General features: G+C 46.5%; 1 protein-coding gene across 3 annotated transcripts in view; it reads left to right on the top strand.

The window, feature by feature from the left end:
• The window catches only part of MAP1A (microtubule associated protein 1A), a 72,109-nt gene that overhangs the window by 54,206 nt on the left and 3,989 nt on the right, over positions 1 to 13,914 (top strand). For 2 of the 3 annotated variants that reach the window (XM_075506554.1, XM_075506555.1), the window contains 3 exons: positions 135 to 275; positions 2,019 to 10,881; positions 13,176 to 13,408. In XM_075506554.1, the coding sequence (XP_075362669.1) occupies positions 135 to 275; positions 2,019 to 10,881; positions 13,176 to 13,408 (9,237 nt within the window). Of the gene's footprint in view, positions 1 to 134; positions 276 to 2,018; positions 10,882 to 13,175; positions 13,409 to 13,914 lie in introns of those variants that run through there. The other variant, XM_075506556.1, reaches the window with a different exon arrangement.

Here is a 13,914-nt window from a genome sequence, read left to right as displayed (position 1 = left end):
GTATGTAGAAAACTTATGTTTTGGCTGTGTGCGAATAATGCGTAAGTATGGCCTGTCCATGTGATTGGGTTTCTGGGTGCTGGTGAGGGATGCAGATACCTTTCTGACTGCAACACTCTGTCTCACGGTAACAGGTCCGCTCCCTGGTGTGTGATTCATCAGCCCACAAACTACTGATCTTCTGTGGTCAATGCTCAGACCAGGAAGGAGACTTGATCCTGCAGTCGGGGACCTTCACTTACCAGAAGTTTGCTGAGATACTTTCAGACCCGGAGGTGAGTGTAAGCAGTAAGCCAGCATGTCCCCTCCTGTTCACAGAGTGCATGAGAGAGCAACGCAGCCTGCGCCGCTCCTTCAGGTGGCAGATCTGCAGAGAGATGGGCTTGAAATCCAGCAAAAAGTTGCACACTGTAAATAATTCATGCTATAGTCTTGGGCATCTTGCTTTAACTCCCTGGCTTAAGTTTTCCAAGGTGGCAGGCATGGGTGCTTCCACCTTTAAGTGCTCAGCTTGAAATAACCTTCCAGACTGGCTCTGCAGTGGGCAGACACTCAAAATTTCTTAAAGCAGGTCTTAAAATATCTGTGGGCAGCTTCCAAAAAACAGCCAACAGAGGCCATCATCACCCTAGTAAATGTGAGTATTTCTCTTCATTTCACAGTCAGTCCAGCCAGCGTAAGCTGTTCAGAGTGTTCATTAGGGGTGTGTAAAGATGACGAGGGGATGACTAAATGCTGATTAAGTAACTACATGATGACTAAATAACTACAAATGTCATTATTTAATTGTAGAATTGCAGAATCATTCTGGTTGGAAAGGCACTTGAGAGGTCCGTAGCCCAATCTCCTGCATAGAGCAGTGTCGGCACTGAATTTAGACAAGATTGCTCAGGGCTTTGTCCAGTGGGGTCTTGAGCACCTTATAGGACATCTCTGAACCTCTGCTCCAATGCAAATTATCTTAGCTAGGTGTATTATAGCCTTCCTTAGAGGCTTTAAACTCTATTGCTGTTGGCACTCATTGCCAATACAGATACGCTCCTTCAGTTTTTGATAAGCCCTACTTCCACTGATCGTTGTGTGCCAGATGTTTAGAATGTCTCTGTCTGACTGAATGTACAGTTGCTGGAGGAATGGCTGGGTGATATTTTGACTATTGATATCATTGTTGCTGTAATTACATCAGCAAATCTGCCCGCCTTCATTTATTTTAGGCTGATTGTTCTCATTTATTTCTGGTACCCATTTATTTGGACACTAACTAGTCAATTAAGAGCTGCCTAAGCAAGAGAACACAGTGTAAAGAAGTGTACTAATCTCATTCCAGATACGTTGGAAGCCTGAGGTTTAATGCTTCTTTGCTCGGGATATGTTCAGCATAGCTCTAAGGAGCCTTGGAAATTTTATCAACCTTAGTTCTACTTGTTAATCATGTAGCATGTCCCCAACCCCGTACGTATATCAGAGGTGGAGTCACGACTTTCAAAATAGGTCCCAGGAAACAAAATTAATCTGAATAAAAAAGAAAGTCCTATGGCACTAAAACTGCACGAAGTGCTGTATGATCGTTCACTCCTTGCCAACGAGCAAGTTCAGACAATGATGCTTAGCATTGAAAAGGGTATCTCAGGGTTAGAATTCACAAACCAAAAAGAAACTGCTACTTTTGAGCCCAAGCCAGGGACTGATATCCCAGGTTAAATAGGAAGAAGTAAGGGAAGAGGACAAGGTGGTTCCTGCTTTCGTTTTCTTTCCTGAGGTCTTGTCACTGTGCACTCCCAACAGTCAGGAAGCATAGCAGCCCATCAACTTCAAGAATTTCAAAAGAGAGCAGACCGTGGCCCCACGCATCTATTTGCAACGGGCTTTTGGACTATTTAATCTATCCCCAGTGTTTCCTGTCAGTAAAGTGCTCATGGCGTCTTCAGTATTTCTGCATTAACTGGCCATTTTTTTAATGTGCTGAATTGGTCTCAGAGCTCTGTTTGACCTTTATTTGTCTGTGCTTGTCTCATTAGGTCACCCAGATTCTTAGCAACACTGATTCAGATATCAAGGCCTCCCTTACTGTGTCGTGCTTGGGAGAAGGAGACTGGAGCAACCTTGGGCATCCTCGATTTCAGGAAATTATTAATCTGAAACTGAATCCTGATCCAGTTCTGCCAGAAATGGATGGGGTGTCTGAGTTTGCAGAATACGTCTCTGAGACAGTTGACGTGCCGTCTCCCTTTGAGCTCCTGGAGCCACCCACCTCAGGGGGCTTTTTGAAGCTTTCTAAACCCTGCTGCTACATATTCCCTGGGGGAAGAGGTGATTCTGCTCTCTTTGCTGTCAATGGGTTTAACATCCTTGTGGATGGTGGCTCTGACAGGAAATCTTGCTTCTGGAAGCTGGTAAGACACCTGGATAGGATTGACTCAATCCTGCTCACGCACATTGGTGCAGACAACCTACCTGGCATCAATGGGCTGCTGCAGAGGAAAGTTGCTGAGCAAGAGGAGGAACAATCCCAGGGCTCTACCAACTACAGTGACTGGATGAAGAACCTAATTTCTCCTGAGCTAGGGGTGGTTTTTTTTAATGTTCCTGAAAAACTGAAGATGCCTGAATCGTCCATGAAAGTAAAGAGGAGCATCGAAGAAGCTTGTCTGACACTGCAGTATCTCAACAGACTGGGCATTAAATCAGAGCCTCTCTACAGGGTGGTGAGCAGTACCATTGAACCTATCACACTTTTCCACAAAATGGGAGTGGGTAAGCTGGACATGTATATACTGAATCCTGTCAAGGACAGTAAAGAAATGCAGTTTCTAATGCAGAAATGGGCTGGTAATAGTAAGGCAAAGACTGGTATAATTCTCGCAAGTGGGAAAGAAGGTGAAATTTCTGTTCCCTATCTCACATCCATCACAGCCCTAGTGGTGTGGCTTCCAGCTAGCCCAACAGAGAAAATTGTAAGGGTTTTGTTTCCTGGAAATGCTCCTCAAAATAAGATACTGGAAGGTCTTGAGAAACTCAAGCACCTGGATTTTCTGAGGTACCCAGTGGCTACTCAGAAAGATATCACTTCTGGAATACCTCCACCTGTGCTGAAGCAGACCAAAATTAAACAAAGAACTGACAGTAAAGAGAGTCTTAAATCTTCCCCCAAGCCATCTGTGACAAAGCAAGCTAAGAAAGAAGAGGCAGCTGAGGAGGGGATTAAGGAGGTAAAACCAGAAGTCGTAAAGGATGCTAAAATTGAGAAAAAGGTTAAAGAACACTCGGAGAAAATTCCTGAGAAACCTGTTAAACATGAAAAGATAAAGACAGAAACAAGTGATGCTCTCAAAGCTGAGAAAAGAAAATTGGCAAAAGACAAGGTTGGAAAAAAGCATCTCAAAGAGAAAGTATCCAAACTGGAGGAGAAGAAAGACAAAGAAAAGAAAGAGATTAAGAAGGAGAAAAAGGACTTAAAAAAAGATGATGGAAAGAAAGAGGAAAAAAAAGATTCAAAGAAAGAGGATAAAAAGAAAGAACCCAAGCCAGAGCCCAAAAAAATTTCTAAACCAGACTTAAAACCATTTACCCCCGAAGTAAGAAAAACATTATACAAGGCAAAAGTCCCAGGCAGACTCAAAACTGAGAAGATCAAAGTCAAACCTGAAAAGGAAGTACCTGCTGACCTGAAGACATCACCAATGGAGAAGGCACCTGTACAGGTGGAGCCAGGAGAGACTTCCGTAGCTGAACAGAGGTTAGTCCTGTCTTCACCAGAAGATCTTACAAAGGACTTTGAGGAACTGAAGCATGAGGAGAAAGGGGCCTTGCAGGTGACTCAAGAAATGTCTGATACTGAGATTAGTGATAAGATTATGAGGGTACCTGAAACAGAGATAAAAGAGTCTGCTGACATGATTGCTCAGAGTTGCCTTGAAGTGGATCTGATTTTGAAAACAAACATTCCTGATCAGGGAATAACTACTACTGATATGGGAAAAGAATCACCAGCAGAGGAAAAGGCAGTCCCTCAGCTAGAACTGAGAGCAGGTCATGCTGAAAAAATAGAGGATGAAAGAAGAACAATAGATGAAAATCATGACGTGAGATACTGCGAGGGAGAAGCTGAGCAGGACAAGGAAGTTCAGCTGTTCCCAGACAAAGAACAGGTACCATCACAGACAGACCTGTTAGCAAAGGGTGTTTGGTCATCAGCATTCAGAGAGGAAGAAAAGGAGGAAGAGGAGAAAATCTCTTTGGACAGAAAACAGAGGGAAGCAGAAACAAAGACTTGTGAAAAGTTTATTGAGAGGACGGAGGCACAGGAAGAGGGTGAGAAGGAAAAGAGAGAAGATGTGATAGAAAAGGCAGAACTGGAAGAAAAGGAAGAACAGCACCTGAAGGCAGAGGAGAAGGTGGAAAAGCATAGAGCCTTCTATGAGCTGAGTCAGGATGAGAGGGAGGACAAAATATTTACAGAAAAGGAAAAAGAATTTAGTGACATGGGTGAGAAAAGCAAGTTACTTGGAAAGGACGTAACAAAGGAAGAGTCGTATCTGAGCAGTCTGCCAGTTCCACCAGGAGCAACAGCAGAACATGTTTCATATATCCAAGATGAAACTATCCCAGGCTACTCAGAAACAGAGCAGACCATTTCTGATGAAGAAATACACGATGAACAGGAAGAGAGGATCCCACACTTGAAGTATGATGTCAATGCCTATGACATTTCTGTTCCTGACCACCCAGGCTCTTTTGAAGCAATACATGGAATACAGGCCACGCCTACTGCTGACCTTTCAGCCAAGGGCTATGCTGGCCAGGAGTCTGAAATCCTGGCATATCCTACAAACATTGTGGCAGCACCTCTAGCTGAGGAGGAACATATATCCTCTGCTACCTCCATTACAGAATGTGATAAGCTTTCATCTTTTGCAACTTCAGTAGCAGAAGATCAATCTGTTGCATCTATAACAGCACCACAAACAGAAGAGACTGGGAAAAGCTCTTTACTTCTAGACACAGTAAACAGCATGCCCTCCTCTCGGACTGAAGCAACCCAAGGTCTCGACTATGTTCCCTCTGCTGGCACAATCTCTCCCACATCATCCTTGGAGGAAGACAAATGTTTTAAATCTCCACCCCCTGAAGATTTCCATGCGTTAGCAGAAGGAGAGAGAAAACTGGAAGCTCAAAAAAAGGATCTTCATGAAGAGGCAGAAGATGAAGAGGAAGAAGAAGATGGGACTCCAAATATTGAAATGCCTGAGAAACTCAGAGGGCATTACAATGCCCCCATGTTTGCTCATCAAGAGTGTCCTGATAATGTGTTAATCAGTGTTCCCATGGAAATGATGCAAACTTCTGGTCTGGCATTATCCACTGAAGAAACACCGTTTTCCCAGGTTGACTCTGCAGAGGCTGAAGAACGATGCATGAGTCCTGACGATAGTACAGTCAAAATGGCCTCTCCCACCCCATCTGGCCCCACTAGTGCAGGACACACACCTTTCCACCAGTCTCCAGTGGAGGAAAAACTAGAAACAGTAGATTCAGATCTATTTGAAAAACAAACAGATGCTGCTGCCAAGAAATTGGAAGGCCAAACTTCTGTTGTGGTGAAGGGAGCCAAGGGTGAACCTCTCAGAGAAGATGACGCATCTGCAGCTAAATACAGACATGAAAAAGAAGTGCCTGGACCTGTACAGCACAAGCTGGACTTGGGCAGTGACGTTCCAGTGTCTCCTGGGGAGGAGGTGCAGGAAGAACCGGTGGGGAAGGAGGAGCTGCCCTGGCTCGCCTACCACAAGCAGGACACAGTGGTGATAGGGGAGGAGGAGGAGCGTCCCGTGCTGCCCCATCCCAGCACAGGTGTGTTTCTGGAGCCAGAAAAAGAGCAAGGAACTAAAACCATGACAGAAAGTTTAATGGGATTTTCAAAACACTTGTCCTTTGAGCCATTCTCTACCACAGAAACATCTCTAGGAAGTGTGGATCCTTCACAGTTCGCAAGCCAAAGCAAATCTGAAAGTGACAAATCCTCGCAATTTTCACCAGATGACACCAAATCACTTTCTTTTACAGAAGAAAGTATTGGTAAAGAAAAATCTTCAGATATTTCTGTTAAGGGAGTGACTGCTGAAGAAGGAAAACTGTATTTCACAGGAGACACCTCAGAAGAAGAAAAATCTTCTCATGTTTCCATTAAAGACATTTCTCCAGAAGAGACCAAATCCATTTCTCTCACTGAGAGTCCCGGCAAGGAATTCTCTTCAGACCTTTTTGTTAAAGGAATTTCTCCAGAAGACATCAAATCTCTTAGTTTCACAGAAGAGACACCTGAAAAAGAAAAAACTATGTCTGACTTTACTGACAAATTCCCTTCAGAAGCTGTGAAATCCATGGATTTCACAGCGCAGAGCCCAGCTACATATGAACAATCACTGAAAATTTCTGCCAAAGAACTCACGAAAGAAGCGTCAAAATCTTTTCCTTGCCCAGAAAGTAGCTCAGTTAAAGACACGTCACCCAGAGATACTTCAACTGAAGAAATGTCTCCAGATGACAGCAGTTTATTTTCTGCAGCAGAAAAGGGCCCATTTAGGGGAAGAACTGCAGGCTTGGACTCTCAGGAAGTATCTCCAGATGCAAAGAGCTTACACTTTACAGAATCTAGCCCAACTGCAGATAAAACATCTTCACACATTTCTGCTGAAGGTGTAAAATCTTGCAGGTTCAAGGAAGCTCAAGAAGAAAAATCTCCAGAAATGGAAGACTTTTACATGAAAGATTTAAGTTATGAGAAGAAAGTGTGGTTTCCAGAAGAGGTGGAGGAGATCCCTGTTCAGGGAAGGCGGCAGAGATATGATAAAGAGAGAGAGAGCACATTCTTGGACGAGGTACCAGGATATGAAACAAAATCCCTTCCTAAAATGGGAGAGGAGGAGATCCTGTCTCCTGCAGTGACTGGCAGTCACACCTGGAGAAGAGCAGAAAGTGAAGCATGGGGCTCTGCATTTAGGTATCTTCAGGAAGAAGGAGAGACTGAAAGAGGAGGGCAGTTACCCAATGAAGAGGATGAGGATCTCTGTTATGCTGAAGACAAACCTGTGCTACTGCAAGCAGAAGCAGAATGTTTAAAGATGGAATCGTGTGATTACAAAGAAGACACACAGAAGAGTGTGTCCACACCAGAAACAAAGAAAGCGGAAATAGTTCCTGCCGACATCACTCTGCCAGAAGGAACACAAATGGAAAGTTCTCCTCTGACTTCTCGATATGTCTCTGGTGAGGAAAATCAGGCCAAAGCATTAACTGGAAACAAAGAAAGGCAAGAATTGTTGTTGACATCTAAACAAGATTACTCCTACTTAGATGATGAGGAGAAAGCTGTCCTAGATATTTATGCAAAGTCACTAGACCAAGCACTGACGGCATCTCCCCTGTCTGTAACGGCTACCGCTCTGGAAAAGGAGATTGACACAACACCAGAAACAGAAAGGCCTTACGAGTTCGATCAGTGCAAACCACCTTTACGGGAGGAAGTCCCATTGAAGGACACAGAGAAGAAATCAGACATCAGTGGTTCGTATCAGGAAGTAGAGGGTAAATACAAGTCAGAGAGAAAGCAAGAGGATGACTGCAAATTCACTGAGGATCTTTATGACTCTACAGGAAGAAAAGAGCAGATGGCAGCAGCATCTACTCTGTTGCAATCTACAAGACCAGCAGAATACGAATATATAGCGGCGTCCCCAGAAGAGAGTGCTGCAGTGTCAGGGCAGCGTGCACGCTCCCCTCTAGGACAAGGCCCTTGTCAAAAAAGCAGCGCTGCCATGGGCCATGCTGAGGCTGTGGGTCTTGCCAGCCGAGTAGCATATCCTCCAGAGACCTATTCCAGGAGCTCCCCTGAGCCTTATTCCTATGAGGAAGGGGTCTGCAGACCCACAGGTGATGACAGTTCTACAAGACAAGAGCAAGAAGAAAGAGAACCAACTCCCTACCCTGATGAAAGAAGTTTCAAGTACGCTGACATCTATGAGAAGATAGTTGTGGCTGGAGTTGGACCCTCCCCCTTCACACCCAAGGGTGCAGACAGCTCAGGTCACACTGACGCGGTGCCAGCAACGGCACTGATCTCTCAAAAAGGTCAAAGTTTTCACATCTCTGCAAAGGAAGAAGAGTCCTGCCTTTATACCTCTGCTGAGAAGGAGTTGTCGTCTCCAGCATCCCCTAAAGATAAAGCAGATTCAGCCTTTGACTATACAGACATCCATGAAAGATACTTGCCCTTGTCTGAAACAGATAAGCCGAGGATACCTGAAGGACTGAAAGAACTGAAGGCGTCTTCTGCTTTGCCAGGAGAACTGGACTCTGAACCGCACCCATCATCCACAAGCACAGCATTTGCCTCTCCCACAGACATGACCGACACGTTTTATCAAGAAAAATCAGCTGCCTATATTGAAGCTGCTTGTCCAGATGAGAACATCGTTTTGTCTAGCCAGGAGCAGCTGTCTCCGTCCCTGAAATCTGAAAGCCCAAATCCCAAAGATACATACTATGAGAAAGCAGGTCGAGGGGAAGAAAGCATGAGTGACTCAGAGTTAGAAAAAGGTGCTAAGGAGAAATCTGAGAAGGAGTCTAAACTGCACAGCCCTGTTGAAGCTGCAGGCACAGTCTACGCACACATCTCGGCAGCGGACAAGTTTCACTTATCAGAACCCCTTCTGCAAAGCAAGCGTCAGGAGTCCATTTCACCCAGTTCTACTGCCTCTTCACCCTCTGATCCAGGGTGGAAAGAGGAATACGGAAGTAGGAAAACCGCATCAGCCACTGTTGGGGGGACATACGTTGCTGGTTACAGTGACCTGCCAGACATAGGCAGAGATGAGCAGGCTTCAGAAATGTGCCGTTTAAGACAAGATTCTTCACAGAAGAGAGAAGTTGCTGAAAAATCCACAAAGGAATCACATTTCTGTGTAACAGATTATCCAAGTGCAGCGGTGGTCTCAGAGTGCCAAGAGCAAGCCGTACACTTGAAATCCGCTTCCGGGAAACAGAAAGAGGCGTACAAAAAGGGCCCAGCAGGAGAGGGCAGAGTGATGGATAGCTCTTCAGGGTTTGAATGCTCCCTGCTAGGGAAGAGTGAAACATCCGGCATGTTCAGACATGAGCAAACCTCAGCAAGCCATTTAGGGGATATCTCTCTTCCTTTAAAGGTGCCTTGTGCTTTGCTCTCAGACCAGGGGAAGAAGGATGAGTACTTGGAGGTTTCTGAGAAAACCAGCAGCCTTGACTCATCTTTTACTAAATTCTCACCGCTGAGTCCGTATGAAGAAGATAAGTTGTTCTCCAAAGCTGTGGAAAGAGAGTCTGTGCCCCAACAGCAGCTGAAAGATGACTCTTCCAGCCTGTCAGAGGAACCTTCCTCTGAAGCTACCACTCCTGTCATACCGACTACAGCAGAAAGTTTCTACTCCCATATGCTTTCCACATACACGGGTGCAGGAGCGGAACCAGGTACCAGGAGTCTTTGGGATGTGTCTCCACAGATTCCAGATAACGCTGTGAAAACACATACAGCTGAAACCAAAGACTTTGTGTTTGCTGAAGAACATGGTTCTCCATTCACAAGTGGCGTGGGTGACAGCATTTCACCATGCAGAAGGGAGTGCCAGAGTTCACAGCCCACACCGTTCTCTGCAGAGAAACAACAGCAACCCTGTGTAAGCAGTCCAGAGCAGAAGGCACCATTTGCAGAACAGCTGATGACACTGACCTCTCTTCCTGACGTGTTGACATCATTTCCTCATCAGCAGCATGAAGATGAAACCACAGCCAATGGTCCAACAGAGGTGAGCACCAGTCTGCAAGCTTTCCAAAGTACATACCATGCAGCAGAGGCAAAAGATGAAAAAACATGTCCTGATTCTGACAGCAGTTTTTCTCCATGCACAGGCAAAGAGGACACAGAGAGGCAGAGCCGTCCTTCCTCTCTGATGTCCCCTGAACACAGTTTCCAGCCCTTTTTCCCAGATGTGCAGAGGGGTGGAAAAACAGAGGACCATGGAGATGCTTCCCATGAGATGGAGCCACATTTAGGAGGCAGTTTTGACTGTGGACAGAAATTTTCCTCATGTGAATACAAACACAGGAAGGGAGAGCTTTCTCCCTCATTCATCAACCCGAGCCCTCATGAGCTCTCTGAAGATAGTGACCTCTCACAGGAGGACGGTCATCCTTCAGTGCAAGGAAGACCACCCCACACTGGTAGTAGCCCCATGCAAAGTGCCACAGTGGAGGAAACCCCTCCAACATCAGTGAGTGATTCTGGAACCTCCCAGTCAGACTCGGATGTCCCACCTGAGACAGAAGAATGTCCGTCCATCACAGCAGATGCCAACATGGACTCGGATGAAGATGCCGATTTCCTCCCAGTGGACAAAGCTGTTGGGAATGCTCATCATGCCAGTTCTAGGTCCAGCCATGATCCTCAGCCTGTTCCAATGGTAGATCCCCATCCCCATCCTCCTCACCCTGATGTCTGCATGGTAGACCCTGATATGTTGGTAAATGAGCAAAGCATGAGCAGAACTGATAAAATTTCCAAGAAAGACATAAAAGAAAAGAACAGAGGTGTGAGGAAGCCTTTGAGCAAACCCAAATCTTCCTCGCCTGCCCGGAAATTAGATGGGAAAGGGAAACGATCACCCACTCCTGTGAAACAGCCATCGGACAAATCTCCAAAATCCACCACTGCCAAAAAAGAAAGAGATGGAGGAGAGAAGCCCAAACCACGTAGTGCGCTGGTGCAGCCTCCTCACGCAGAGGATGAGTTATCCCGGAGTAGTCACAGTAACCCTGGCAAGAGCCTCGTTAATGGCATCAAAACAAACCCCGGTAAGAAATTCTTCCTTAAGCATGCATTTTCTCTTTAGGTCCAACACAGAGAAAAAGCACTGGGTTAAATGTAGCAGAACAGAGAACAGGACTTCCCAGTCAGGCATGAAAAGTTATAAGCAGTGATAAGGTACAGAGGTCGTCACACAAATCACTTAAAAAGATCAAAGCCTTGAGGAAAACTCTCAACCTCTGTAGAGCCAAATGCAACCACCTCTGAAGAGAGACAGACCTGTGAGACCTAATTCAGAACCTTATAGGCCAAGATTCAGTTCCACCCAAGGGCTACATCTGTGATGGGGCAGTAGGTATTTAGAGGTGGGTGCTGCCAACGAAATGCCAGCACTCGAAGGACAAAAAACGTGTGTGTTTTGGCAACCGCTCAGCCTGTGAGCAGAGCGAGTAAGTGCATTGCATTGGACCGAGGTAAAGCTGTCACTGAGAATAACAGGACACCGCCATGGTCAGATATGTCCTTTCCTCTGAAATGTTAAGCAGCGATGGGATGGGAGCAGCTCCCGCATCTGAGTACCACACACAGGGCACTGAACAGTCTGACTGTTGGAAACTAAGGTCTTCTCTTTTTCTTAAATAAAGGTGTGAAAGAGGGACTCGGCCTCAAGTGTGCGTACAGCCCACGGCCTCTTGCTAAGTGTTCACACAGAGACCGGTCCTCTGCTGGTATCCTGGTGTATTAGGTGATACATGGCATCATCGCCATGTCTGTGCTGAGACCCCATAGTGCCGAGCACTTCTCAGACACAGAGCAAATACTACTCCTTTGCTCCAAATCATTGATGCTGAGTGTAGGACAGGAGCCAGCAGGTGGGTAGTGCCAGGGAGAACGGAGAAAGCTGAAACGCAGCCGATGCGCTGTGCTCTCAGCAGATGCCCGTTGCAGACACTGTGGCAAAGAGAGGGTGCAGCAGGAGCAGCGGGGAAGGTTTGCAGAGGCACTACGCGGAGCTCCTCTGGAGTGGCAGCAGCTGAAGGGGAAGCCCTGAAAAGAGCCCCTGGGCGTGTGTTGCAAATACAGCTCAGGTGAGGCCAACTGGCCTCGCTGGCAGATGGCGTCACCGACAGCAAGGGCGATGGACAGGCCAAGCAGTTGATGAAGGGGCTGCTCAGTGTAGTGGGGAGTGAGAGGAAAGCAGCAGGCGGAGCAGTGAGGTGGTCACAGTGCCAGGCCAGGGAGGGCTCTGCAAAGGAATGTGGACAGAAGAGGGGCTGAGCCAGCTGACGTTCGTGAGCAGCTGACGAGCAAATAGGGTGCGGTCAAGAGAGAGCCGGCACCAGGGTATTAGCAGACTGTCCGTACAGAACGGCCGTGTCTTAGAGGCGCTGCCCAGAAAGGACTGGCGAGATGCGGTGCCTGGATACGCGAGTCTGAAGGGAGAGTTGGGACGAAGGTATAGGATGTAGAGGCTGTGTGTGGAGCAGTGCTGCGAGCTGCCCAAATCACACCTGGGATGAGGACTAGACATCCGTAAGACTGGCTGAGACAGGTAGGTAGTTTTTGTTTGTGTAGCAGCTAGGCAGCACAATGAGTTGTCCATGCTAGTAGTTAGCGGCTTTTTGCTCACAGAAGAGACTACACAGAGATAGCATGTGGAAGGAAAAGGAGGACAGAGGCCTCTGTGATTCCGCAGAGAGCAGGAGGGAGAGAAGGGACAGTCCTTCTATGCGTTGTGTGTCTACATATATGCATATATATTGCTGAGTATAACAACTCTTGTTTGATCATCTCTCATCTCATAAATGTAAGCAGCAGCAGCAAATGAAGACAAGAGGTGCAAAAGGTTGACAGGAAAGAGCAATGGAGTCCTTGGAATAGGAGTGATTCACAGGGATGGCAGAAAGCCAGGATGGAGCTTCCAGAAAGACTACTGTAATACCCTAGGATAGCATATAAAGGCCATCAGAACAGGTTTATTTTGCAAATGTAGGTTATTAAACAACAAAAATTAGGACTAAATATTGATTGGGATGACAACTCTGCAAAAGCTATTAATGGAGATTTTTGATTCCCTTCCCCAGGAAAGGCTTCTGAGCCTCAAGCCTTCCAGTCCCTCCCCAAAGAACAGCAGAACTCCCTTTCCCTCCCAAGAGCTGTGACAGCAGTGGCCCAGAAATGCACCCAGGTCACCTCTGAGCAGCAGAGCCTGGATAAATCTTAACTTTGTTGCTGCAGCTGCAGGGGAAGACCTTTCTGGAATTCAAGTCCTTCAGCATTAATTTGAGTGTTTGTCCTTTCCAGAAGGGTTTTGATAGCCTCTGTTTTCTTTTTTCCAAAGCTTCCAATAGTCCTAAGAGCAGTTTGCCTGTGCCCATGGGTCCACCTGTCTATGTGGACTTGGCATACATCCCCAACCATTGCAGTGGAAAGAACACAGATCCGGAGTTCTTCAAGCGAGTTCGAGCATCGTATTATGTTGTGAGTGGGAATGATGCAGCCAATGGAGAACCAAGCCGTGCAGTGTTGGATTCGCTCCTGGAAGGGAAGTCTCAGTGGGGGGAGAACCTGCAGGTAGGTCATGGAAATGCCAAGGAGTGCGTGTGTGATGCTCCCTGTGTCGCAAGTGCTGGGGAGAAGGTGTGTGTCACAAACAGACCTAGAGGGAGTACACTAAGAGGGAGCAAATGATACTGGGCGTGCAATCTTAGAAGAGTAACTGTTTGTACCCATGAGGAGGAGGACACCCGCAAAATGGTGTGAGTGGAAGCAGATATGTCCTTTCCACATCCTTCTGAGGGGAGGAAGCATTTAGAGATCATACACTCGTCTTTATCTGCTGCAGGACGAGCCTATCCTCAAGCGAAAACAAGCACAATCGCAGTCCGAATTTTCATCACAGTGTCCCACGCCCAGTGGCATTTGTTGCTAGCCTTGCTTGCTGAAGATCTTTCTGATAGCAACTTTTTATTAGTGCTTTTAAACCAGAGCGTTCTTACACATAGTTCTTGCTTAGTCAGGTCTGCAGGACATCCTGGGCGGGCACTCTTTCTGAAGACAGGTACAAGAAAGCGTGTACG

The sequence above is a fragment of the Mycteria americana genome, chromosome 6, assembly GCF_035582795.1.
Source record: "Mycteria americana isolate JAX WOST 10 ecotype Jacksonville Zoo and Gardens chromosome 6, USCA_MyAme_1.0, whole genome shotgun sequence".
Classification (NCBI taxonomy): domain Eukaryota; kingdom Metazoa; phylum Chordata; class Aves; order Ciconiiformes; family Ciconiidae; genus Mycteria; species Mycteria americana.
This window is presented reverse-complemented; position numbering and strand designations above follow the sequence as displayed.